At 59.6% G+C, this 26,549-nt stretch overlaps 1 protein-coding gene across 1 annotated transcript; it reads right to left on the bottom strand.

Moving 5' to 3' along the window:
- Positions 1–12,099: 12,099 nt before the first annotated feature.
- APLN (apelin) lies at positions 12,100–21,065 on the bottom strand. Its single transcript, XM_067548500.1, has 3 exons — positions 20,866–21,065; positions 14,146–14,317; positions 12,100–13,670 (listed from the first exon to the last, which is right to left on the bottom strand). Exons 1-2 carry the CDS (start codon positions 20,930–20,932, stop codon positions 14,151–14,153), a joined length of 234 nt encoding a protein of 77 aa, XP_067404601.1. The 5' UTR covers positions 20,933–21,065; the 3' UTR covers positions 12,100–13,670; positions 14,146–14,150.
- Positions 21,066–26,549: the final 5,484 nt, after the last annotated feature.

The following is a 26,549-nucleotide window of genomic DNA, read 5'->3' as shown; positions in this document are numbered from 1 at the left end:
CTGCCTGTGCAATGTTGCGCCAGCTGCCCCCGGGGCTGCCCAGGGCACATGGGCCATGCTGCATGCCTGGCTGGAAGGCACCCAGATGCTGCAGTGGTGGGTGTGGGCTAAGGCCCTGTGGAGAACAGAGTTGCATGTTGGAATGGAGAGCCTGGTTGGCCAGTGGGTTCCCAGCTAAAATCCTGGACACTCACTCCCCCGCAGGGGCTTTGCCCATTGCCAAGCCGGCCCCACAGAGCCAGGAACACCAGGCGAGCGCCTCTCCACGGCCCTGCCCCTCTCTGCTCCCCTGGTGCCCCAAGCAGCTGGGGCGGCAGCGGAGAAAGCCAAGCACATCCTGCCGCAGGAAACGCGGCATCTCCATCTGCTTCCTGCCGCCTCCTTCCAGGGCTGCTTGGTGGCCCCTCCCGGCCCCTTGCCACAGCTGGGTGCACCAGCCAGCAGCCCGGACCCCCAGGCGAGGGGACCAATTGTTCTGCACACCAGCCACGTGCCGCGGGCTGCAGAGAGGAAATGCCAGAGCAGGCAGGACTTGGCAGTGTGGGGCGGCCGGGACAGCTGCCGACGGGGCCACAGGGCGGTACCCGGCTGCACCAACATGACCCCTGTCTCTCAGCACCCCGACACCTCGCTCCTGTACTGTGCTAATCCAGGGAGGCATCAGGCAGTGCAAAGGCTAAACTGTGGCCCTTGTATTGGGTGGGGGTCTTCATCCCGTCTCCGCTGGGGATGCAGTGGGTGCATGGGCTGAGTCAGCTGCCATGCAGTGCGCCCCTCGCAGGGCGGAGCAGGCCTGAGGCCACCACCTCCGTGTGCCTGATGGGGCGTTTGTCATACTGGTGGCAGCTCGCCGGGAGCCCAGGGACACCCCGATTTGTCTGTCAGAGACAGGGCACCCACCACTGCAGGCACCCTCGGCCTTCCCCGCCCACCTCGCCTAGCTAGTGCCTTGGCTCTGCCCCCGGCCAGCCTGGCCCTGACACAGACCAGCAGGACCTGGCCTGAGACGTTGCTGCAGGCTGAGCTGGGCATGGCTGGTGGACAGCAGGGGGCAAGCTGTGGCTGCATGGCGTCCTGGGGCAACGTGAGCGCATGCGCTCACGTGTGTGTGTGTGTGTGTGTGTGCGGGCATGCACATGGGGGAGATGTGTACATGCTCACAGGGGTGTGTGCATGCTCACAAAAGGATGTGTGTGTGTTCACACATGTTCATAGGGGGCGAAGTGTGCATGTTCACAGGCTGTGTGTGGGTCTGTGTGTGCACGCTCTTACAGGGTGTGAGTACAAGGTGTGGAAGCTGCCAACACTGAGCACAGCCTGGCGTAATATCCCTCTTTGCCCCACAAACGCTCAACTCCATTCACCAGCGCGGGGCCGTGCCCATGGAGCTGCCCTGGCTGCCCTGTGCCACTCCAGCAAGCTATTTCCAGCTGCCCACATGGGGGTTCCACCGTGGCAAACATTCCTGGCACCGGGGTGGCACCCCTCTTCCTTTCCCCAGCTCCCCACCATCTGCCTCACCTGCTCCCGGTGCCATTGGCTGCTTCACCACTCCTGCTGCCAGCCTCCTGCCACCGCGCCAGCCTCCCTCGCTGGCTCTGCTGACACGGACTCTCCCCTCACTGTGCTCTCCTCCTGGCTGTGGAGTGCCCAGGGGCTCACTCAGTGCCCGCAGGGCCCCTTTCTCCCTCACGCTGCCCCATTCCCAGCCCCGGCGAGGGAAATGCCAAGCCCAGCTGCTTTCAAGCCCAGCACAGAAACCCAAGGCTTCGGAAGAGCCCCGCGGAGCTGAGCCGGCCCCACCTGCGTGGCCTTGGAGATGCAGTGGAGCAGGGCTGTGGGCGGCCAGCCAGGCCAGGAAAAGCCAGAGATTCCAGCGCGGGGAGCCTTTTCCTCCCCGCCCCAGCTGGCAGCCCCAGCCCCAGGTTCTCTCGCGCCCCGGCCGAGTGCATCCAAGCAAAGACGTCAAGACTCAGCTCGGAGTCCAGCTGTGTCTGTTGGACACGGACCAAGGCCGCGTGGTTCTCAGGGCTATGGGACACCCTCTGAGGCCGACCCCTGGCTGCCCGCGTTGCGCCATGCACTCTGCAGCCCAGCACTCGGGCACCCCTTGAGTCCTGTCCCTGGCAGCGGGGAGACAGTCTGCCCTGCTAGGCTCACCCACGAGGTGCCAGCTACCCAGTGAGAGCAACACAGCACAGACAGCCCTGCCTAGGGCTCTGCAGGGACTGAGGGGGCCCCCCAGAATGTGCAGATAGGAGAGGGGACGCGACTGCTTTAAGGCAACTCCAGCGGGGTCAGGCCAAGATCCTGCCCCACAGCTGGGATCCCGGTGCACAGTGGGGTAAGCGCTGGGTTAGTGAGGGACACTGTCATGGAAAAAAACTAGGATGTGCTGCTGCTGGCCCATGGGGGGGTGCTGTGACCCAGCCTCTCAGGGGGACTGGTGCTGGCCCATAGGAATGCTATTACCTAGTCTCTCGGGGTGCTAGCCTGTAGGGGTCTGGCAGGAGCCCTGTGGCAGAGGGACAGACCCTGGGGGGGGTCTGGTGGGAGCTATGGGGCAGAGGGACAGATCCTGGGGGGAAGGGAGGGCCAGCAGGAACTCTGTGGCAGAGGGGGCAGACCTTGGGGAGCCAACATGGGCCATGAGGCAGAGGGCCGACCCTGGGGGGTAGGTCTGGTGGGAGCTGTGGGGCAGAACCTGGGGGGAGGGGGGTCGGCAGGAGCCGTGGGGCGGAGCTTGGGGGGGGGTCAGCGGGAGCCGTGGGGCAGAGTCGGGGGAGGGGATCAGTGGGAGCTGTGGGGCAGAACCGGGGGGGGTAGGTCTGGTGGGAGCGGTGGGGCAGAACCTGGGGGGGGGGGTCGGCAGGAGCCGTGGGGCGGAGCTTGGGGGGGGGTCAGCGGGAGCCGTGGGGCAGAGTCGGGGGAGGGGATCAGCGGGAGCTGAGGGGCTTGTGCCCCGTGACTGAAAGGCCTGGGCCACAGTGGCCTTTTTCTAATGATGTTCCCAGTCTGCCTGTGCTATCCTGTGGACCTGCCCTGAGCCTGCCTCCTCCCCTCTCTTCCCCCCCAGCCATGAGCAGGGTGGGGCAATGCTGTGAGATGTGCGCACAGCCAGGGAGGGCTGGGGCTGGCAGGGCCTTGGGGCGGAGGGCAGGCTGAGGGGCATTTACAGGGGGGTGGGGGGATGTTTGAGGATGGGGCCGTTGTCACAGGGGCTTGGCTGGCGCACGTGCCCTGGGGCCGGGCGTTGGCGCAGTGCAGGTCTGGAGCTGTGGCCTGTACTCCCAGCTCCTGCCCGACTCCTTGTCCTGGCCACCCACCTCCCAGAGAGCCGCTGCCCATCCCCGAGGCCTTTGGGGGCCAGGCCAGGCAGTTCCATTGCCCACCCTCCTCCCCTTGGCACATGGCACCGGGCCGTTGCAGTGCCTGGGGCTGCTTTCCCAGGGGCTGGGGGTGCAGGGAGCAGTGTGACTCTGGTTTGGCGACCTCCCGCCTCCTGTCTGGCTGCAATGTCCAGCATTCCTGCCGGCCGGGGCTCTGCCCCAGCGGGCTGGCTGTGCTCGAGCACCCTCAGGGCTGGGAAAGGCCAGAACTATGGCAGGAATCTTAAGGAGCATGAGACAATCTGGAAGGCACAAAGACGCCGAGATGAACTGGAGCCGTGTAAATCCCAGCCTGCTGGGGCTGTGTGAGTCTCCACAGCAGTGCCCTGGCGGCTGCACCAAAAGGCTGGGCGTACAAAGCTGGGCACTAACCCAGACCAGCTCCGGCCCTCCCTCTTGGAGCAGGGCACTGAGACGCTGGCAGAGAGCTACTGCCCCCACCATTATCTCGGTCAGTCCCACAGCCAGCCAGGAGCAGAGTGACGATGCATGCCAGGGGCTGGCCCGTGCCCCTCACAGCTCCTCTCCATGGAGCCTGGCAGCTGTTCGGGAGGTGCTGCTGACTTGCTGTAGGGGCCTGGCAGGGCAGGGCTAGAGAGTGCTCGCTGCTGGGCTCCCCCAGCCGACTTGTTAGCTCCTGCACACGCTGGGGCCCGGGAGAGGCCGTGTCCCCAAATGCAGCAGCACAGACCTCTCCCAGCCCAGGATGCAGCTGGGCCCAGCAAGACAGGGCTGATGGTGGCACTGGCTCTAAGCACTTGCTCTGCAACAACAACCTCGCCTCGCTAGCTGGTGGTGCCCTTTCCAGACAGAGGCAGCCCTGCCGTGGGGCTCCCCTGGCTCTGGGCCCCACGCAGCTTCTCCATCAGACCCTGCCTGTTAGTCGGGGCTGCACCCCACACTCCCACCTGCATTGGTGCTCACAGCCATGCTACAGCCGGGGCCCTGCTGCACAGGGACACTGTGGGTATGCCTGTACCGCGGGGGGCGTGAGCCGCCCAGCCTGTGGAGACAGATGTGCACTAAAAATAGCCATGCGGGCCAGGGGGTAGACTGGCTCCGCGCTCAGGTGGCTGGCCTGAGTCTCTGCCAGGGCCACGGCAGCCACGGTGCTATTTTCAGCGCATGCCCGTCTCCCATGCACGGGGGCTCACCCTGCAGCAAAGTGCAGCTGTAGCCCAGGGCCTTGGCCAAGGTCACGCTGGGCATCTGTGACCTGAGCCTTTGGTGCTCTAACCACTAGGCCACCCTGCCTCTCCCCACTCTGGTCTAGCTCACGCTAGCAGCATGTGGCACGCTGGGCTAGTCAGGACCAAGGCTGCGCTGGGTTGCAAGGGGCTGTGGCAATCCCTGCCACGGGGAACCTAGCGCAAGCGCCAGTCTAACCATCCTCCTGCCCCCTTGACAGCTGGAATGTGAGGGGAAAGAGGCGGGAGGCCAGGCACTGGTGCACTGCGGGGCGACATCACAGCACAGCCCTCTCCTAGGGCCTGCGGGGTGACATGCACCCAGCCAGCTCCCCTGTGGCTTGCAGTCCCCGCTGAATCCCTGCAGCTGAGGCCTGGTCGTGTCTCCCGGAGCTGGATTAACCCTCCCACTGCTGAACTCGTGTGGCCTTTGCTGCCCATCACAGGCGCCAGGAGCCTGACTCCTGGCAATCACCAGCCCCCTACACTGAGAGAGGGAAAAGGCCCCGCTCCAGCCAAGCGAGCCCCACAGGTGTGGGAAGGCTGGTGGCTGAGCTGCTGGCCTGGGAGTGCACTGCCTTGGGGTGGGGAAGGCCCCTGCACCCGAGCTGGGCGGTGGAGCCGGACACCAAGGTGCAGGGGGGCCAGTCCACACCCCATCCAGGGGGGCCAGGATGCAGCCCTGCTTTCTGGGCATGCCTCTCCCGGAGGGCTAGTCCCTGCACGGCTGCAGGGAGCCCTGGGGCTTACTGGGAAGCCGGTGCGCCCGCAGTGTTCTCGCTACAGCAGGAGATGGTGGGCAGCAGCTGAACCCCTCCTGCAGCATGCCAGGCCCTTTAACAGCCCCGGCAGCTCCAGCCCATATGCTCCTGAGCCTTTCCCAGAGCAGAGCTGCCCCCCAGGTCCCTCTGGGGCTGGGCCCCACCCAGCGCTGAAACCCTCCCTGCCCGGGTGTGTCAGCACAGAGCCCCTTGCCCCCCTCTGTCCTTTGTCGCTGCCCCCCCAGGGCCTGGAGCACCGGCTGTGCTGTGGGGGGCGCGTGTGCGGGAAAGTGACTGGCCGTGGCGCAGCGCCAGCCCGCGTGAGGTGTCAGTGTGCGATGCAGTCTGGCCCTGTAATGGCTCCCCCCATCCCCGAGGGGCTGCAGCGCAGTGCCAGCGCTGTCGCGGACTATTCACCCCACCAGGGAGGGTGCTGCTGCACTTGGCTGGGCGGGGGCTCCCTGGGACTCCAGTGCTCCGCGGGGCCCTGCCCTGGAGGAGCCAGCAATCCCATCCTGCTGTTCCTCCTCCTAGGCTCAGAGCCTTTAAAGCGCCCACCCCCCATGTCAGCTCTTGTGGGAGCTGCCCCAGGGAGTTAGCACAGCCAAGTGGGGCCAAGCTGGAGGCCTTCTTGCTGTGCACGTGCCCAGGTAGCTAGTGTGAGGGGCTCCCTGGGCTCTCAGCCCTGCAGGGGGAGGGCTGTGGGAACCTCCGCCCCTGTGCACTGGTTTAAACCTGGCTCAAGGAAATGCTGACATTCATGCAGGATTTTGCAAATCACCAGCGGGCCCCGTTACCCCGGGGGGGGGGTCAACACCCCATATTTTGGCTCACCCAGTAGCAAACCCCCCGCCCTGCCTGCCCAAAGGCCAGGCTGACAAGAGGGCTTCAGGGGCGTGCAAACAGCGGGCCACGCCCGGCCTGCCAGTGGGCACCGGGAGGCTGCCCTGGCGTTTTAACTGGCCTGGATTCGGGTCAGGGCGAAGGCAGCCCCGCTTTCCACAGAATGACATGACATGTACTTGACCGAATGCTTTGCATTGCTGTGCCCCCACCCAGCCGTCTCCACCACCCCTGGGCAAGGTGCTGGACCAGGCAGGGGCTTCCTTCACCAGAGGCTTTTGTTTATTAAAGACATACCAAGAGACTCCAGCTCAGGAGCTGAGCAAACCTGCACAGACTTGAACCCAAAGGGCCCCGTCAGCCTTTGCCAGCGTTGCAAACCCCCTGGAGAGTGTGCGGTGCCAACCGGACGAGGGCTCAGGGGCGGGGCTCTCACCGCCACCCCCTCCAGCTTTTGCCTGACCTAGTGACAAGTCACTGCACCCAAAGCCAGGCTCCCGGTGTGCTGACCCTCCCCCAGGCTGACATGTCTGAAGCAAATCATAGAGCAGTGATTGGCAACAAACACCCACGTGGAGGGTGGGGGGTGAGGTCAGCTCAGGGAGTGTTCTTGGTGCAGTTGCTCCACTCTCTCTGGGAGCTGCTCCCCCAACCAATGCAATGGGCTGCAGGACCCACCCCCCACCTCTATGGCTCCCCAGCACACAGCTCCAGGGGGGTAAAATATCCCCCGGGCCATTATCGCCCACAGCACCCTTTGCTGGTATTATGCAAATGACCAATATTCATTTTCTGGTCTACGTTTTCAGCCCATCCGGCACTAGCAATTCCACGCCCATTAAATCCGCTGTTTCTGGAAATAAGAAACCAGCCGAGCCAGGAGTGGAGAGTCCAGTGCACAGGAGAGCTCTCTGGAAATGCCAGGTGACTGGTCCTGTGCTAATCTTGTGTCAATCGCTGAAAGGGGCAACCCGGGTAATTACAGACCTGTTAGCCTGACATCCATGCTGGGCAATATAATGGCAGAGCTGATATGGGAGCCAATCAATTCCTAATTAACAAATGATTATTCAACATGGTTCTATGGGAAATAGGGCTTGTCAAACAACCCTGACTTCACCCTTTGAGGAGATGCAACGTTTGGTCGATAACGGTTTCGATGCAATAGACACAGAACGGACACGGTGCTTGGCTTAGTGCGATATATTAAACATGGCTGAGCATTATACAGTATCAGCAGAGCTGGTTCAATGGATCAAGAGCTGGTTAAGTGACAGAACGAATCGTCCCGGAATGGCCCTCACACCCATCCTGCTTGTAACAGGCTCCACTGGAAAGAACAAGCCAACCCAGACCCGCCTGTCAGGAGTGAATTGCCTGGGGGGGGCAGTTCATTCGCTTGGGACACCTGGCCTAATAGCTGGTTGCCAGGGCTCTGTCAGGAGGGTCCAGAGGGACTTTGTCGGGAGCTCCCACCAGGAAAGGGAACCCAGGAAAGCTCCTCCTGGGGAGAAGAGGCCCTGAAAAGGGACAGCTATGGGTACCACACCCCTAGGGAGACCTGATGCTAGTGGAAGGACCTCACCAGACAGTGGCAGGTGCTCCAGCCAGCAAGGGAATGAGATGTGTGACCTCTGCGCAGGCTCTGAGCCCAGAGGAGAAGCCCTTCTCCAGATGACAGCAAGAGGCCTGACTCCAGTGGGAGCCCAGGTGCAGAGGAGATGGCCCCATTCAGGTGCCCGATAAGGTTTTCAGGTGGCAGAAAAATGGAGGTGTGGTAAATAACAAAAAGGATGAGTCACTGAGACAGAGCGATCTGGGTCTCCTGGTAAGCTGGGCTCAAGCAAACGGTGTGTTTTAATATGGCTCAGTGTAACTGGACACATCTGGGAACAAAGAATGTCAGGCTGGTGTGGTATAGGATGTGCAGGCACAGGGAGGTGACTTGACCTTCCGCTACAGCATTGGTGAGCCCGCTACTGAATACTGCGTCCGGTTCTGGTGTCTGGGTTTGAAAAATTTGAGAGGATGCAGAGACAAACCAGAAAAATGATTCAAGGGTTGGAAAAATTGCCCTTACAGCAAGAGACTTGAAAATACTGGGTCTTACAGGGCTTGCTAATGTCATGGAGAAAGGCAGAACAAGAACCAACGGCTGGAAGCAGAAACCAGCCAAATTCAGATTAGAAATAAACCGCACATTTTTAACAGCAAGGGGGAATTAAGCTTTGGAACAAACCACCAAGAGAAGCGGCACCCGTCTCCATTTTTTGGTGTCGACAGAACCAAATGAGATGCCTGCTGAAAGGTGTGCGCGTGACATTTTTCAGGCTTCCCGGAGATGTCTGGGGTGAGTCACTGCCTCCTGCTTCCAGCCTAGTCTGTGCCAACAGGGGCCAATCTTCCCAACTCTGCCAGCTGCTGGACACCCAAGGGCTCTGCGCTGGGCTCTGCCACCCCCACTCTCTCTCTCTCTCTCTCTCTCTTCAGAGTAGCAAGTTACACACCCCACTTTGTTACACTTGAGTGTCCAGTCCCTTGTCTTCTGGACACCACTGCCTTCAGGGAAGCTGTGCACCCTGGTTGCACTTCAGCTCAACATCCCTCTTAGCACAAGGTACGGCTATAGTAAAATCCAACGGACATTTATTTAACAGAGCTTGAAAGAGATGCAAAATAAGGGCAAGTAAAAAAGGCTTTGAAACATAAGGTTACAGGAAAAGAAAATGGATCACCTACAGATATTAATAATAATATTATTTTCCCATCTAACATGGTATTTGTCAGCCAATAATCAGCCCATCCAGTGCTGCTCCAGTCCAGAGACCTGGGAGCCACTTTTCAAGAGACACTCCCGCTGGCAGAAGGTCGCCTCCCTGATGGATAATGTTTGGGCCCTCTTTTCTTTTCTGACTCAGTCCCAGCTCTTTGTCTTTGGGAAATCAAGGTTGTCTGCCCCAGGCTGTAAACACAGGGCTGGGCTGGGCTGGGTCAAGGGATGTTGATTGTTCTCAGTCTTGAGACCTACTCTGCCGCAGGTAAGTTTCACCCCCACCAGTTTTGGAAGCCCAGGTTCTACAAGTTACCTAACTCTAAAAACATTCCCTGTACAAACCCCCCAACTAAACCTGAGAACCAGCACTACTGAGAAGCAGGTCAGACACAGATGGACTATACCTGCCAGGGCATGGCTCTGTCACAGTGGGCTGGAGTCAAACACAAGTCATTGGGAAGGGCCAGGCTGTACAGGAGATTGCCCTAGATGGTCTCTTGGTGGCTTAATCTGGAGCAATGCCTTGGGGGAGGGAGAAGAGAGCTGCAGGAATGGGCGCTGACCTGTAAATCCAGGCTCAAAACAGGAAAAGAGGGGGTGTCCCTTGAGGAAACAGTTCCTCAGTTTTCAGGGTGTTACAAAAGGCAGTCGGAGAGTTAGGGGGCTGAGTATTCTCGGCCAGTCTCCCAATGCACCCTCACACTCGCAGCAGCTCCGTTGTGTAGGGTTTGCGTTGGAATTAGTCAGGCACGTTTTACTCTGACAGCCAAGGTGAGCAGGTTGGGACAATGTCTGACTGAGTAAAGGTGAAAAGGCTGAGAATTGCTGCCCTGCGCTGTTTGTTGCCCGACAGCTGCGAGGCCAGGAATCACAGGGCTGGCTGCATCCCTCTTCCAGAGATGCCAGAAAGCTGCTGTTTGTGGCGACAGTTCCATCAGTAGAGTCAGGTTTCTAGGCTGGCCGGGGGGGCTCTTTCATCCTGCACTTTGGGATCCCATTTAATCACAGCTAACCCTGCTATGGAGATCCAAGACTGTCTCTGGCGATTCTTCAGTCCACAATGTTTCACTAAAGAGTCAGAGAAGCCGGTAACCAAGGCAACATCCATATTTTAAAACACCAGGTATACATAACTACACACACTTACAGCACAATTTAAAAGAAAGTAGCATAAAAACAGTAATCTGAGCACAGACATCAGCAAAATTAGCAACCGGGACATTATTTATGTAACTGATGTCCAAAATAATTCAGCCACCAGCCCAAAGTACCTACTGAAGAACACTAATAACGTGACGTATGGACCCAGACAACACAACTAACACCACAGAGTGGCTTGTTTTTTTTCTCCCTTCCCAAACTGCTTGGATGCCAGCATTCCTGGTGGCTGGTGGAGCGGGCTGTATCCCTGAAGACCAGCTCCAGACATGGCTTTCTCTCACCTTCCTTTTTTCTGTTCCCCGCTTGAAATCCTTCTATTTAATATTAACGTTATTAGGAAGCTTCCCAGTCTAACTCAGAACATAAAAATATCACCTGCTTTCAAACCTCCTGGCTAAGACACTGTTCTGTGGGCAGCTGTTCATAGACCATCAGCGGGCAGGTGAAAGCTGAGGGGTGTACTAACCACCCTTCTTTCAGGCTGACTGGAAGGAGCAATTAAGCCCCCTTATGGTGTGAGATAGCTGGAGACAAGTGATACTACTGCCCAATGCAAGCAGGGTGAGAAACCTCCAACACCTGGTCTGTGACCAATAGCCCCCTGGCTCAGAGCAGAGTCACTGCAGGGACCCGGCCCCCTTCTGCACTGTCTGCCCCTCGGTTCTACCCCCTCCCCATCACCCATCGGCTGGGTTTTCTCCCTCTCAGAACTGGGCTCTGCCCTGCCTGCAGCTCTCTAGCATTAGAGGCAGTCACCCCGTTTCTGTAACCCAGCTGCAGCCTCCGCTGCTGCCCCTCCTCCACTGTTGTCTCCTTCACGCTCCTGTGCCATCTCCCATGTCCATTTGTCCAGGAAAGCCCCAGGCCAGACGTGCCCCTCAGTCACACATCAGGGTGTCTGGCTCAACCACTAGCCCAGCAACCTACTGTTTGTGTTGTGAAGTACTATCCAGGGTGATCATCCCTTTTTTAGGAGATGTCCAATGAAACCAGCTCAGTCCTGGTTGTTAGTCACACCCAGCTGGCTCCCCCAGCCCTGCTGCCTGTGGTGGGAGGCCAGTGCCTGTGCAGAGTAGTGGGGTGAGGGTGGCGGGGGAGCAGCATGCAGGGCAGGGGGAGCCTAGGGCAGGCAGTGCCCAGTCACTGGAACAGACAGCGGCTGCCGGCGGTCACCACTGGACAGGAAGGGGAGGGGGAGTCGGGCTTGTGCTGCATCCTGCTTGTTGAGATCAGTGCCCAACGCAGCCCTAGGCGCAGGGGCTTCCTGGCGCTGGAGTTTCACGGTAGTTCTGACGAGTCAGCTGCTGGAGGGGCCCACTGCAGAAGTACACATGCTGTCCCCCTCCCCCAAAACACGCTTTCAGCGTAACAAGCTGCAGGGGTCCTGCACGGCTAGAGCTTTGCTGGGCCATGCAGGACTGGCCATCGCTGGCACAGGGAGCTCCATTCTGCCTCCTCACATCCTCCCAGCTCAGCAAAGGGCCTCCCGGCAAGGCCACAGGGCCTGCACCAGAGGGAGGCTGGTTCACAGAACTGCCCTGTCTCCCCAGGGGGCTGAACCAGCTGCCTACAGGCAGGATCCAGACCAGGCGGTGCCCCTCCCTCACCAGCCGGCTCAGTTAGAGCAACAGTAAATACTGGGAGAGGACGAAGACGACAGGACCAGACTCTCCTGCACTGGGCAGGGCCCCCTACCCCATTACATTCCACCAGTTGCTCATGCACTCACCAGCTGACTTCCTGGTGATCAGAACCAAGCTGCCCCCTACTGCTCTGCCCCCTCCAGGCCTGTCCCACACAGCTTCCCTCGGTGCTGGGGGGATGGTCCTGAGCGACCTGGGGAAACCCTTTGCAAGCTCCAGCCAGGAAGTCCTGGGGGTGCCCTGCAGTGTCCAGGCTAAGACGGAGGCTGCAACAGCAGGGATCATGCACCCTCCATCCCTGGGCAGGGAGAAGGGAATAAACAGTGCCTGTAGCACCAAAAATAAGGGTTTATTGTCATCATAACTTTATTATAAAGACATATTTACATAGACAATCTTTACAGATGCAGAAGACACAGTGACCAACAGGGACCAGGTCTCTCTGGAGTAAGGCGTCCCCCCTTGGTATAAATTAGTATTTTATACAAGAATCATTGACAGACACCTGAAACTTGACATAAGCCCCAGCGCAGCCTGTCCACTCTGCGCCCCTCACCCCACAGAGCCGTGTGTCTCCATTGGTCCGTGCTGGGGAGGGGCGTGCGCCCCACGGCTGGCCCTCACATGACTTGTGTGATTGGAGCCGAGATCTCCAAGGGGAGAGACCCCAGCACAGAAGTGCGGGGGAAGGGAGCTCCTGCTGGACTAACCAGGGGAGGGGACCTAGTGTCTGCACAATGCCCCTGCAGCACCAAAGCAGCAGGTGTGCGAGGCTCTCAACCAAGACACCACCTGGGAAAGCCACCCCTCTTCAAAGGGCTGTTCCTTCAGCCCCTCCTCTGGCTCCAGCAGCGCTGCCCTCAATGCACAGAGCAGAACAGCCTGCACGATGGACAGGGCAAGACCATCACACACAGCAGAGGCACAGCCATGCCAAGCCCTCTCCCAGCCCCACAAGATCCTCTGTGCCCTGCAAGCATCCCCCACAGCCCAGTCACTGCAGAAGGCCTAGGTCAGCTGGGGGAGTCAACACAGAGCAAGGGCCAGGGTGCCAGGCCTGTCTCTGTAGCACCACGCACCAGACCTGTTCATCACCCAGGGCGGGGCGGTGTCAGACATGGGGAGGCCCCCCTCCCATGCAGATTTAGCACCACAAGAATAAATAGACCCAGGAAGGGGAACACCCTGCAAGGGAGCAGGAGTCACAGGGATTGACCAGGGAGCCCGGAAGGAGCGTCTCCCTCTGCTTCTCACAGCCCCAGGGGACTTTATGCCAGCCACAACTCCCAGCCCCTAGCACGGCTCTCCTCCACCGCCACAGCAACGCAGCCACCCGCTGGAGCGACGTGCTGCTCACCCAGCCTCTTGGCAGGCTAACAGCGAGACCAAGCAGGGTCATTACAGCAGTGCTCTTCCTCCCTCCCCTATGGGAACGCCAAGGGGGCAACCCTGCGGGATCCCCGGACACAGCCAAGGGATAGAGGGAGCTGGCAGCGGGCACCCACCCTTTCAGCCCTAAGCAGTGTCGGGGCCTGCTCAGGGCCATGGGGCTGGCCATGTCAATGGGGAGCACTGGGCCAGGGGAAGCAGGGAACCCCCCCAAAAATCAGTAGGGAAAGGGGAGAGATGCCAACTGCTGCACCCTGCCTGCGTGCTGGGTGTGCAGAGACAAGGCGTGGAGACGCCTGCAGGGTGTGTGCGCACGTGTGTGTGTGTGCATGCACCCGCACACGGGGGAGGGGCGGGGGGGGTCAGGGAGGGGCTGAGAACTCTGACTGGGGTGGCTGCATGACAGGCCAGCAGACGGGCGGAGCCTGCCACCTCAGCAGGTGGGCACCCCGCAGCCACGGCTCCGAGACAAGCAAAGCAGTCTAGAAAGCAGAGCAGACAATGGGGACAGGCCACCAGCAACCCTGCAAATGAACAGAGGCAAGGAGACGAGTCAGGGGAGTCCACAGCCCCCGCTGGGAGACTGATACCCACCCACCCCAATCCAGCCCCAACAGGGAGCCCAGCCCAGGGACACAAACCCAGCCCAGGTGCTCCCCCACTTCCGTGGCTGCCCCCCCAAGTCTATTCCAGGGGGTGCAAAAAAAGCCACACCCACTTTTCTAGTGTCTAACCAAATCAAGGGTTCCAGGGAGCCTCCCTGACTGCAGATACCCCAGCAGCTACTGCCTCCAGGATCATCTCAGGGGAACCCGCTCCCTCCAGGGCAGATCCTGGCAGCTGTGAGCAAATGGACTGAAGCATTGGACCCATCGGGGGTGGATTCTGTTCACACCCGCTCGCTCTCCTAGCCAGGGCTCCCCCATTTGCCTGCACCTCCCCAAACATGCCACCCCCCCTCCCCCAAGCGCTGGGCTGGCCCCAAAAAGCCCTTGTTACCTGCATTAGAAAGGCATGGGGCCCTTGTGAGAGAGACGGGGTCTTGGACGCCGGGACTTTCGCCAGCCATTCTGCCGGTGTCCCACTCCATGCCGCACTCCCTTGGGGTGCACCAGGGTCCGGATGTTCCCTTCCTCCAGGTCCTTGCCGGCTGGCGCCTCTGCTAATGGTGCTGCAGTGAAGAGGAAGCAGGTTAGGGCCAGAGACACCCACCCCTGCTGACACAGCCTCCCAAGTCACACCTGGCAGGCCCGGCATGGCCCAGGGCTCCACCCTCCCAGAGCTCTGTGTCTCCTGAGCCCCATATTCAGCCCCCAAATCCTACCCCAGTTTTTGGCTGCCAGGATGCCCATTCCAAGGCATCCAACACACATTCTGCCTTGGTGAACACAGGAAGGGCCTCTCTGGGTCAGACCAATGGTCCTCCTAGCCCAGCATTCTGTTGCCCAGAGCATGGGGTTGCATCCCTGCCCATCCTGGCTAATAGCCATTGATGGACCCGTCCTCCAGGAACTTGTGTAATTTTTTTGAACCCAGTTACACTTTTGGCCTTCACAACATCCCCTGGCAAAGAGTTCCACAGGTTGACTGGGCGTTATGTGATGAAGTCCTTCCTTTTGTTCGTTTTAAACCTGCTGCCTGTTAAAAACCAGGGATCCCCTGATGAAGTTGTCTCATGGGAAGGGATAAAAAACAACACTTCCCTACTCACTTTCTCCACACCCGTCACGATTTTACAGTCCTCTGTCACATCCCCTTAAGTCGTCTCTTCCCCAAGCTGAACAGTCCGTCTCTAATCTCTCCTCAGACGGAAGCTGTTCCATATCACCGATTATTTTTGTTGACCTCTGCACCTTTTCCCGCTGAGTTTAGCGTGGAGGGACCTGCCTGGAGCCATCCCCAGTACACACTGTCCACAGGTCTGTCTGAAGGGGCCCAGCCCCCACTCTGCACAGGGTGAGATGGGCAAAGCCAGGGACTGTTTTTATGTGTGGTGTGTGTGTGTGTGGGGGGGGAGGAGGTGCAGGGCTGGCCCCTTGCTGCCCCATCTGCCTGCCAGAGGGACTCTCCTCCCGGGAAGGAAAGGCTCCCCTGCCCAGAGGTGGGGGCTGGGGTTATCTGAAGCCCCTCACCAAAGCCAGCTCATTTCCTTCCTCCTGAGGATGCATCTTGCAGCAGGTCATGGGGGATATTCTTGGACATCCCCTCCTAGGACTCCACCCTTTCTTGTGTCATTTGATCCCATCCAAGCACCCCTCTGCCCCCCCACCGCAGCACAGCAGGTCGCCATTTCCTGCTACTTCTCCCACCCGCCCCAGCAGAGGGGAGTGGGACCTGCTGCATTTCCTCTTCTCCTGGCCTTTGCATCCTGCCCAGGGCAGAAAGAAGGGGAGATTCCTATGGGAGGAGCCAAGTGGCCCCCTCCCCACATGGTTCCTTCCCTGCCAGGGTGTGAATTCAGCCCCAGCAGTTAAGAGGGGGAGGGGGGGGCGGTAGCAGAGAACCCAGTGCTGCACCTCTCACTCTCCCAGCCTGCTCACTCCAAGCAGGGTCAGAGGTCAGGTAACCCTCCTGCAGAGAGCAGCACAGCCCTCCTTCCCAGGGAGGGAAAACCCCCAGGGGAACCCTGCAGCAGATTTCTAGCCCTCACACCCTGGGGCCCGGGCACAGGAGAAGACAGGGAAAGCCCCTGGCTAAGTAACTAGCCCATTGCTCTCCCAGCCATTCATCACTTCGCACCCTTCGTTCTCGCTCTGGATTCAGTGGCTGTGAGGCCTGGCTCACTTCCAGACGAAGCCCTCGGGCAGGTTCAGCCCAGAACACGGTTCCAGTGTCACCCGGCAGGCAGCACTTCCCTGCCGGGTGTCAGTGTGCCACAGACGTGCCTCTGGCCCAAGGCAAGGTGCACAGAGTGGTGGTGGAAACGGGCCCAGAGCGTGCAGCCAGTTTCCTGGATTACCCCCCAGCAGGAGCCATTCGGCTGCGGAGTGCTTCCTGGAGTGGCTTGGCCAGGTCACTCGCAGCCCCTGGCACGGTGCCACGGGGAATTCTCTGGCAAGCGGGGATGGTTCATGCCAGCAGTCTGGGCTCCTGGTATCCCTTGATCAGAGCAGCAGCCGCAGCCTGTGCTCACGCACGCAGCCACCCCAGCCAGAAACCAGGAGCCCCCAATTCCCTCTACGCAGACACCGGCGCCAGCCTCTCTCCTGCTAAGTGCCCGGCCCGGGTGCTTTGGGGAACCCGGCACATCTCACTACACACAGGCCCCCACAGAGCTGCTGACCCTGCTTGCACCATTGCACACTCACTGTGCATGGAGTAGAAACCTGCAGCCTCCATTGATGCACATCACACTCTGCCCTCCCCCACAGGCAACTCACGTGGGCCGTTCTTGCACCCTACCACCATCTCCTCTGCTTCTCCCCAGGCTTTTCTGCCCAGCGCAGACCCATCGCACACACTGCAGGACAGACACCGCCATCCCCTGCACTCTTGATCCCCGGGGCACAGCGGACTTGTGGGGTGGCGTCTGCCTCTGTATCAATCACACCTGCTGTGGTAGCTGCGGTGTGGGGCCTATCCCCCCACACTGGGAACCACCAAACAATCCAGTGAGACATGCCCAGCATTCCAGTGCAGCCTGTCCCCTCCTGGGGGCTCTGGGTTGTGCCTAATACCCTGTGGGAGTCACACATCAGCGACTTAGCTGGGGTCCTGGGCTGGGATGCAGCCACATGCAGGCTGGGCTGGGGCACTGTGCAAGAGGGAAGAGCAGGGCACATTTGCCAGTGGGCCCTGGGGAGGAAACGCAGGCTGATCCCGTTACAACCCTGTCCCCCACCACTCCACAGCCCCCCGACTCCACCCAAGACAGCTCTGCCTGGGCTGGGCAGGGAGCAGGTGGGGTAAGCTGACTTCCTCCTCCTGTGCCAGGGCGCCCCCTTCCCTTTACGGTCACACCAGGGCAGCCTTAGCCAGTGAGGTGACATGGGGGCCAGGGCTCCCCACCCCACATGTCCAGGAGACATCTGGTGCCATGGCTCTGTGCCTCGGCTCTCTGCCTCAGGCAGAGAAAAGACGAACAGGGCAAGGTGCCCCCCAAGGACTGGCCTGCTCCCAGCCCCTGCCCCTCTGGCTGCAGGGCAGCACACAGGCTCCTGGTGGCGGAGATGCACTCTGCCCCTGCCATGCCGTGTTGTTTGCTGGGCTCTCCAGCCGGCTCTTGACAGGATGAGGTTTGTTATCCCCATGAAAAGCGCTTTGTCTGCGCTGGACAGAGGGGGAAGGAACCAGCGGCGAGGTGCGGATTCACCCCGGGCTAGCACCGCATGTTCTTCCCTGCACACCAGACAGGGCCAAGCTGGATCTGCCACTGTCCCCATTGCGGGGACAGTCCCTGCCAGGCTCGCCCATCCCAGGGGTGCTCTGGCTTCACTCCATTGGTCAGGCCCCCTCCACGGTCGCTGGCCAGGGCACACGGCTGGGCTGGGGGGCTCATTGCCTCAGAGCCACATGGCCAGTGCCACTGTAAACCCGCACTGGGACCCCACCTCCCCTTCGCCAGGCCTTAACCCCACTCCTTTGCCTTTATGGCTGGAGGGGGTCCCAGAGCTTTTCTGGCTGCAACCTGGGGCCGTGGGCTGGACGAGGCAGAGCCCCTGCACCGGGCACTCGCTCAGGACAGCCCCCTCACGCAGCCCTGCGGCTGGCTCGGTGCAGTCTGGGACCCTTCCCTGAGGCAGCAGCAGCCACGGCAGGGCCATTGAACGGGCACAGAAAGCAGGGGGCAGCTGGGAGTTTCTTCCCTCGGCGAGGCACAGAATCCATCCCAGCCTGGCCCTGCAGCACTCCGAGCTGCTCTGGTCAGCAGAGGTCATGGTGGGGAAGCAATCCTTTCAGCCCACTCCCAGGGTGCTGATCTGCAGCACAGGGTGGGGGGGACAGGACCCTGGGCTAGGCTTCCCGCACATTGGGACGGACTGAGCCAGGCCCAGGACAGCATCAGGCCTGGAATGGGCATGAGCTGGGGCTCGGGCTAGGCTCCCTGCCATTCCGGTTGTGTCGGAGGTGTCCAGGGCTGGCTTAGCTCCATGCAACACAAACCACCTCCTGGCTCAGGGGACGCTGTCCCTCTGCTCACTGGCTGTCACACTGAAGCAGACAGACTGGGGAAATGCTCCCGGTGTGGTCACTGCAGCAGACTGATGGGGGCGCATTGCCCCCAGCCCCAAGACAGGTGCTCAGCACCTGTTCCCCCCTAGGCTGTGCTGCTGCTCACCCTGGCTACTCCTGCTGACTAACTTCACCATTCTGCATTAGTCAGGGGACAACCTCTCCCGTTCTTCCAGGGGAGGTTTGAAGCTCAGCGACTCCCCGGTTTCCATTCTAAGCCTGTGTCTCCAACTTCTCTGCTAGCGCCCCCGTCTGCAGCCCCATCCTTCCACTCACCAGCCAGCAGCTCTCACAGGCACCCCTCACTCTCCCGGCAGCTGTCCAGTCTCTCGCATTTATTTAAGTTATAGTGCAGTTGTGCCACAAGATCACAACAACTCAGGACCCCGTTGCTCCAGGCACCGGTCAAACGTGGTAATCCCTGCCCCAGGCAGCTCACAAGTGCTGCAACAAGCGGGTGAGCCAAACGAGCAGGCCAGGGTGGAATGGGAGGATAGGGTCACAAAGGTAAAGAGCTGTCCAAGTTCTCAGCTGGCCAGAAGCAGTGAGCACAGCTGCCTACCCATCCCCAGGCTGCTCTGTACAGTGCTTCCCACACAAGAACTCCTTTCCTCACCTTCTCCAGGCCTCCCCTGCTGCTTACCCGGCACTGCTCCCGCCTGTCCATTTGTTCTGCAAATGCAGAAGCTTTCAGCCTCCCGGGCACCCAGGCACCCTTCAGCAGCACCAACACTGCAGATAAACACCGGTTTTTCTGTTGGGCATCTCATTAGCTCCACACCAGAGCTGGCCCAGCCTGAAAGCCTGCGTTGTCTGGTTGCCCCCTTCACTGCTCCTGCAAGATGGGAGGTGAGGGCTGGGACAGGGTTTGGGACTGCACCAGAACAATGGCAGAAAGCACCAGCAGCAATGGTGAACAGGAAAAGATACAAAAACGGGCAGCAGACACCCTTCCCACTCTGTGAAAACCCATCTCCATCCTGAGGCCTGGGACCTGGAACTGGGGAGATTCCTGTCTACATGAACGAGCCCAGCAGCACCTGGCAACAACCTGTGGCAGCCACCCCAGCAGATGCAGCTGGGCACGTGCCAGTTAGAGCCTTGGTTGCTGCCCGTATGGTGACACCAGCTCCAACCGGCACCTGCCAGCTACAGGCAGACGATACACTAGACAGGGCCAAAAGGGAGCCAGCCATCTAGCTGTGCCAACAGGAGACATACTGAGCTTAGCTTGGCTGGAAGTCCCTGTGGGCAGCTCTCCCTGGGATCTGTTGACAATCAGGATCAGGTGTTCTCTCCCCTTCTGCCACAGCTGGTTCAAGGGCACAGCTAGCAGAGTTTCTCTAGCCCCCCCGACCTTAGAGACAGATCCCAACGCGCTATGCAGTGCCACTTAACCTTGCATGCTCCGGAAGCTCTCCACCCCTTCCCCATGAGCCTCCCACAAACACACACCCTTTGGCTGCCCTGGGAGTTTAGCCCATGTGCCGATACGTTAAAAGTCACTCAGCGGAGCTGCATTAAATCCCAAATTATAGGGTTTGTGGGCCCCCGCTAGTCCCTACAGCGTGGCATGGCCACATCCCAAAGCCTGGGGACGGGCTGGGGGCCAAGGCCAGACTGCCAGGGGTGCTGTGGTCACGACGGAGCCATCCCGGCAGCTCTGTGCAGGAAGCGCGCACAGCAAGCCACACGCTAGTCCAGCCACAAGCCACAGCTATTAATTATCTCCTCACTTTCCCGACTGTACAAATTAAACAGAGCTGCTGAAGCCAGAGCACAGGTCTGGTCCCGAGCCGGCCTGACAGGGGGCCAGTGTCCGTGTCGGTCCCTGGCTCTGGGTCCTGCTCGAGAAGTTAATGCTTTTGGCAAGTCTGTTCTTGCAGCAGGTCCCCTCTAGCCCTGCAGAACCCCAGGGGGGCTGAGGCGAGCACCCAGCTTCCGAGTGCCCCAAGGTCGGGGGGCCTCTTGGGGGGCAGGCACAGCGCCTTCAGCTCACGCCCCATTCCTGCACAGATGCCCCCTATTAATACCCGCTCCCTTGCTATGTCCCCCTCTGGCCCCACACCAGCGGCAGCTCGCCCGCGTGCCCCATCGCCCTTCAGGGAGCCTGGCAGGCGAGGCGAGCGGTCAGCCGCCCAAGCAGGGGGCAAATCTGCTGCGTGCCAGGGAGAGCCAGGCCGTTAGGTGAGCGGGTCCAGCTGGGGGTGGGCCTGGGAGCTGTAGAGACCCACCCCCGGCGGGCACGGCAGAGGGGCCGGTGCCCGTCACAGCAGCCCAAGGGGAAACAGGACAGGGAACGAGCGGCCCCGCCGCCCGCCGGGCTGTGTATCCAGGGCGAGCCCAGGCTCGTTTCGTGCCGATCTGGGCTCAGGGCCACCCCCGAGAGCCTTCGGCCCCGGGGCCAGGCACTGAGCGCGGCCAGGGCCGGCTGGACCCCGCTGCCTGCCACAGGTGTCCCGGCGAGGAGCCGCCCCCCGCGCCCGGCCTGTGCAGCAAGAGCCGAGCCGAGCCGAGCCGGGCGGGACCAGCCCCCGGCGCACTCACCTCCGAAGCCCGCGCTCAGGGCGAGCCAGAGCAGCAGCAGCGCCAGCAGCCAGCGCCGCACGCCCATGGCGTGGCCGGCCGCTCGGCTCGGGGCGCGTCGCTCGGCGGGGAGGGGCCGGGCTCTGCCAGGCGACAGCGGCGAATGCACCCGCTCGCGCCGGGGGCTGCATTTGTAGCCGAGCCGTGCGCCTGGCTCCCGGCCCGCCCGGTCATGTGGCCGCCGGAGGCCGGCGAGGGGCCTCCCCCGCTCGCTCCAGCACCAGCAGCACCCACCGCACGGCGCCGCGGGGCGCGGCCAGCCCGGCCCTGCCTGCCCCGCCCTGCCTGCGGGGGGCGCTGGGGAGCCCGAGCGCAGCCAGCGCCTTTCCTGCCGCTGCGCGGCGCTGCGCGGCGCTGCGCACTCGACTCCGGCCTGCGGGGGGACCCCGGCTCGGGTTAGGGGACCCCAGCGCCCGCCAAGTGCAGCTGGACCTGGGTTAAGGGGACCCCAGAACCCAACCTGGATTAGGGGGACCTCAGAATCTTAATCGGGTTAGGGGGACCCCGGCACCTCTATGCCGGGAGCCCTGGCCAGAGGTCTCCGTTTTTAGGAGATGACCCAGGCACTGAAGCTCCTTTCCCCCTTAGGTGTGTGTCCCCTGTCCCACTCTGAGCCCACAGGATTCCCGAATCAAACACTCCCCTGCTTTCTCTGTAAGCTTCAAGTGCTGTCCCCGAGAGGGCCTGATCCTCCCCTCTGGTCCCCCATCTCTTCATTGTCATTGGGCTGGCTGGGGGGACAGTGCTCCTCTGTCAGGGCTTCCTGCACTGCCTAATTTGTCATGAAACAGGTGCCTGGGTTCATGCAATTCTTTTACTTTCCTAACTGATGTGGGTATGAACTGCCAAGCCTACAGGGATCGGGGCCCAGCCCTGGCAAGCCCTGGCACAAATTAAGCACCGGGCAGAGATAATGGGCGTTTCACATCCACATGATGAGACAAGGTGCAAGGGCAGGGAGAGGCAGGCCCTGCGGTGAGAGCGGCTTGTTGCTCAGTCACATGGGAGGGCAGGGGAATCTCAGGCAGTAGGATGTGAACCATGTGTGGGAGTTCCTAACCTTGCATCCAAGCCTGGTGGGTGTGAGATCAGCGTGTGAGAAGATGGTGATGCTAGACTCTCCCCATACCCCTGAGAGCAGGAGAGATGCCGCCCCTGGGGAAGATGGGGTGGACGGGTGGGGTGCAGGCTGCTCCAGGCAGGAGCAAACTCGTTCATTCCCCAGAGATGGTCCAGCAGTGCCACACCATTCATCTCCCCAAAAGTAAGGGTAGAAAATGGGGCAACAGATACCACCCCCCTCAGGAGAAAACCTGCCCCCAGGTTGCAGGAAAGTGGCGCACTAGGATATACTTCTCCCTGCACAACTGCTCTGTGTTGTGTTGACCTTGGTTCTCCAGGTCCATAGCAGGCCACTTCAACTGCAGGAGGCATCGCCCACTGAGCGTGGTACAGGGAAGGAAGCAGGGTTGTTCGTGGGGATGGGGAATGCAGCAGACAGACACTTTCCAGTTTTCAGCGTCTCTTTTCAGTGCTTGCTCAGTGCTTGCTCCTTACTGATGCAGTACCGCTATGAATAGCATAGTCTCGTTTCTGAGCACCATCCCATTGACACAAATCTGGAGTAATAGCATTAAACTCGATAGGCCAGATCTGCCACTGTCCGGCACCTGGTACACCTCGGTTCTTACATGTGTGCAAAAGGAGCACAGAACACTCCCGCCGGGACCAGGGGGTGCAGAAAGCATTCTGATTTGGAGCATTTCACACCTATTCGGCACACAGTTTTACTGGGGATCAGGGCCAACAGCGTGACAGCCAAGTAAATCTAGACCAGAATGTGGCTCTGTACCGCTTTGTAGATTCTCGTCACTTGGGACGCAGCGAACTAGATGGAACATATCAGGTGACAGAGTTGGTGGACTAGTGAAAAGTCCTGATTTGCAAATGTTACTGCAAACAGAAGCATCAAGTTTGAGTCACTGTGTTTCTCTCCATTTATCTAGCTCTTTCTAAACTCCGATCGATCACCCTAGTATCTGAGCAACTCACAAACATTCATGACTTTATCCCACAGCACCGCTGGGAAGTGCTGTTACCCCCCAGGCACAGCGAGACCATGTGACCTGTCCAGTGGCACACACGAAGTCTGAGTCAGAGCCTGCGATTGAACCCAGATGTTGTAAGACCCGATTCTGTGCGTCAGCCAGGAGCCCAGCCGCTTTCCAAGGCCCATGGTGTTTGTGGTTTGCCAGCATTCCCATGAGCAAATCCCCAAAGGGCCGCAAACTTTGGCACCACACTTTTCATCTGAACATTTGTAATGAACATTTGTTATTTGTCATTGGCCATTCACTATTGTTTAAAAACATCTAGCCAGCCAATCAGGAAGCAGAAATAATGCCCTGTGACTTAGGCGACCAATCACACAGCACAAGTAAGGAATATCGAATATCGACTCTCCAAAGTGAACAGTTTGCACACAATCTGCAGGCCAAAATGTGGCACATCCACTATCAGGCCAGTCCTTCCAAATCACAGCTACATTGGCAGAAGTCAGGTCTGAGTCACACATGATTTGCTAAACAAAAACAGGACTAACTTCATAACAAATACTATTCCTAATGAATAATTCACCCAGTTCCCCCTGTTAGCTAACCCATAGCAGGGACCCATCTTGCTTTGGACCCAAGGGTGGGTGAATGCCCTAGCAGTAATGCCTGTTCTATTCCTGATTTCTCTGGTTCTATATATTCAGCACATCCTCCCTGTGTTGCAACAGCCTCACATTTCCTGGCCAGGATCTCCTCAGCAACGCTTTGGGATCATTACTGCCCCATCTGTTGAGCATCTTGTCTCTGCAATCAGCCACATTAAATCTCCGCCTAGTCACTTGTCGCTAGTCTTTTAGTGCTGGCCTCAATCGTGAGCCCTGCTGGGTGCCTGCAGAGGAGCAGGTGGGTAAGGAGACGCCTTGTTCCCCCGCATAGATGGCCCACATTGCCCAGCCTGTATGCATGGGAGAGCAGCAGTTGCCCAAGTGCCTGAGCAGCGGTGGGAAACAGGCAGCTGGATGGCTTCACGCTCAGTGTGCTGGTGAGCGCACCAGATCCAGTGCAGAGGGAGAAGTAACCTATGCCAGCCAACAGGTTGGTGCAGATGATTCCTCCCTTGAGAGAGCCAGAACCAAACTGTGACTCAGCATCCAATCCTGATTCCTGCCCTGCCCCAGCCTAGCAGCTACATGCTGCCCTTTGCCGGGGCTGGATGGTAGGGAGACAATGTCTCTCTCCAAGCCCTCCCTCTTGCACTATGCACAGGTTGCACTCTCCTGCATGGCGCTTGTGGAGCAGCTGGCCAGAGGCACCCACGCAGTGCTGCTTCTCCTCCCTGTGTGGCTGGGCCCTTTGCAAAGGCTCCCCGTGTGGTTGGCCTTAGGTGGGACCGGACAGATGGGTTTACTGACAGCTCAGGAGGCGTGTCCCTGCTTGCCCTTCGCCCACCCAGCGTGGCATTGGGCCAGGCTGCCCCTGCTGGGCAGCTCACTGTGTGACACTTTTTGACTCCCCTCAGGTGTCCCAGAGCAGAGGAGCCAGGGTTGGGGCCGCTGGAGGCCTGGGGCCCAGAAAGGGGCGTCTTGGGGGGAGGGAACCGGGGAACTGTGGGGGAGGTGAAGAGCCTGGCACAGTGCCTGGGGCTGTTGATGGGCACAGCCTTCCCAGTGCTCCCTGTTGGCTGTGCCCTACCATGCCAGTAGCCCCAGCTCCATTGCCGGCAGAGAGAGCAGAGTGGGGAGGACCAGAGGCCACCTGAAATCTGGCGTGTCCCGAGGGAGGAACTGCAGCTTGCTGCCTGCTGCCAGGCTTCCGTGGCCTAGCTAGGCCCAGGTAGTTGGGCAGGGCAATGAAAGGCATACGTGTCACGTGCTTGGCAGCTCTGAATCTCTTCCTCAGACTCCGGTGGGTCCCAGTGCTCCCAGAGCAACACTCAGGCTGTCCATCTCCCAGTGCAGTTAGCGAGTCCAATTCCCAGGGTCTCCCAGCTCGCAGCTCCCTTGCTGTCCTGAGGGGCATCTCACCTGGCCCAGCTGATCTCTGTAGATCTTGGCCCAAATCCTGCCCTCACTGTACCTGCGGCAATCCCATTCTGGACAGGCTGTGGCCTTTGGTAACTGGTCTTTCGCCTGTCTCTTCCCTAGACTTCCTCCTATCCTGCTCGGAGCTTCTTGAGCTCTCAAGCTTCAGCCCTGTGGCTGGGTAAAGACTGAGCAGCTCCACTCCCTGGCAGTCTTGCTCTCTGCAGTGTCATTGCTGCGGCCCTACTGTTCCTCCCACAAGCCAGGCCTTTGTGTGATTCCTGGGGCGCTCTCAGCTAGCAAGATTTCTTTCTGCCTCCCTGGCGCTCTGCTGAGCTCCCTTACTGCACTCCTGCCCCCCTCCCCTAGAGTTCCCTCTGGCCCTGGGAGTCCTCTCTGGTAGCCGCACTGAGCTTTTGTTCCCCCTATTTTTTTTCCATATTCAACTTCTGCATTTCCTTAATGTTCCCCTGGGAACTTTCATTCTTCCCAGCACTTGGCCTCTCAGTAAAGCTGTTAGCAGTGCTGCTCCCCGGAGACTGTGCACTAACTGGCTTCATTCCTCAAAAGTTACTTTGGGTTAGCTACCTGCTAATCCACACCCCTTCTGGCTAGCGTCAGCTGGTCCTGGGGCATGTGGGATCAGCTATTTCATGGTCCCTTGCTTCCCGATTGCCTTGTCTCTCACAGTGCCAGAGCTTGATGCAAAGGCAAGACGCTACTGTCAGTTAAGCACAGTTCAAGCATGTGTTTGGCCCGGGTCTTGCTGTGTTCGGAGACTAAACACTCCCATGACCACCAAGGCCTGTGCCATTAGCATCATCAGTGCTTAAAGGGGGAGGAGTGTAGCTCCCCTTCCTCGGCTAAAAGCAGAGGGAGAGTTTTCCACTTCTCTACCTGGCCTGAGGGTTCGGTGCTGCACATCCCAGGCTCTCCCTTCCATGGCATGGAGAAGCCGTGCAGCCCCACAGCCTGCCTCAGAGGTGCGGTGCTGCCCTGCAGTGATCCAGTGAGACCTCCCCCGTATCCACCTCCCTTAAGCCCAGGAGAGCAGCCACATCTACCACTCACGTCCTGGGAAAGGCAGCACTCATGCAGTGGAGACAGTCGCATGTTTCCTGGGACTCACAAACCACAGTTCAGTGCTGAATAGCTGCAGCAAGACTGAAATACCTGCAGAGCCAAATCCAGCTTTGTAAGGCCTGTCTCTGTCTCGTGGCCTGGCTGTTCTGACAGGACCTGGGAACATATTTGTCTGCGTCTCATGCAACCTCTGGGACTCGATCCTTTACCCCACATGGAGGGTAACATTGCTATTCAGCGCTGAGTAAAAGGAGAAGTGCTAGATAGTCATGACAGAGAGGCAGCTTTAGTGAGGTCACCCTGCACATCAAAATAAGAGGATGGGCTTAGCCCAAGCTTCCAGACAAACTGCCCTTTCTGGCAAAGACCCCTCGTGGGAGATTTCAGACAAAGTTTTCAGGGACTAATGAGTGTGTAAAAACCATTGGGCTGGGTCGTGGCAGCCTGGTGAGCCAATGCATCTTGTACTCCAGAATCTACGCTTCAG

Source organism: Emydura macquarii, unplaced genomic scaffold, assembly GCF_026122565.2.
Source record: "Emydura macquarii macquarii isolate MOO-44397 ecotype Brisbane River unplaced genomic scaffold, CSIRO-AGI_Emac_v2 contig_1253, whole genome shotgun sequence".
Classification (NCBI taxonomy): Eukaryota; Metazoa; Chordata; order Testudines; family Chelidae; genus Emydura; species Emydura macquarii.
Note: the sequence above shows the minus strand (reverse complement) of the source record. Positions and strands in the feature narration are given on the sequence as shown.

What these genes read in the sequence shown, in the direction of transcription:
- APLN (XM_067548500.1), bottom strand. Translation starts at nt 20,932, where the DNA reads ATGGGCGTGCGGCGCTGGCTGCTGGCGCTGCTGCTGCTCTGGCTCGCC. An exon ending in CCTGAGCGCGGGCTTCGGAG is followed by an intron (nt 14,318 to 20,865) that starts GTGAGTGCGCCG and finishes TCTTCACTGCAG; the next exon opens with CACCATTAGCAGAGGCGCCA.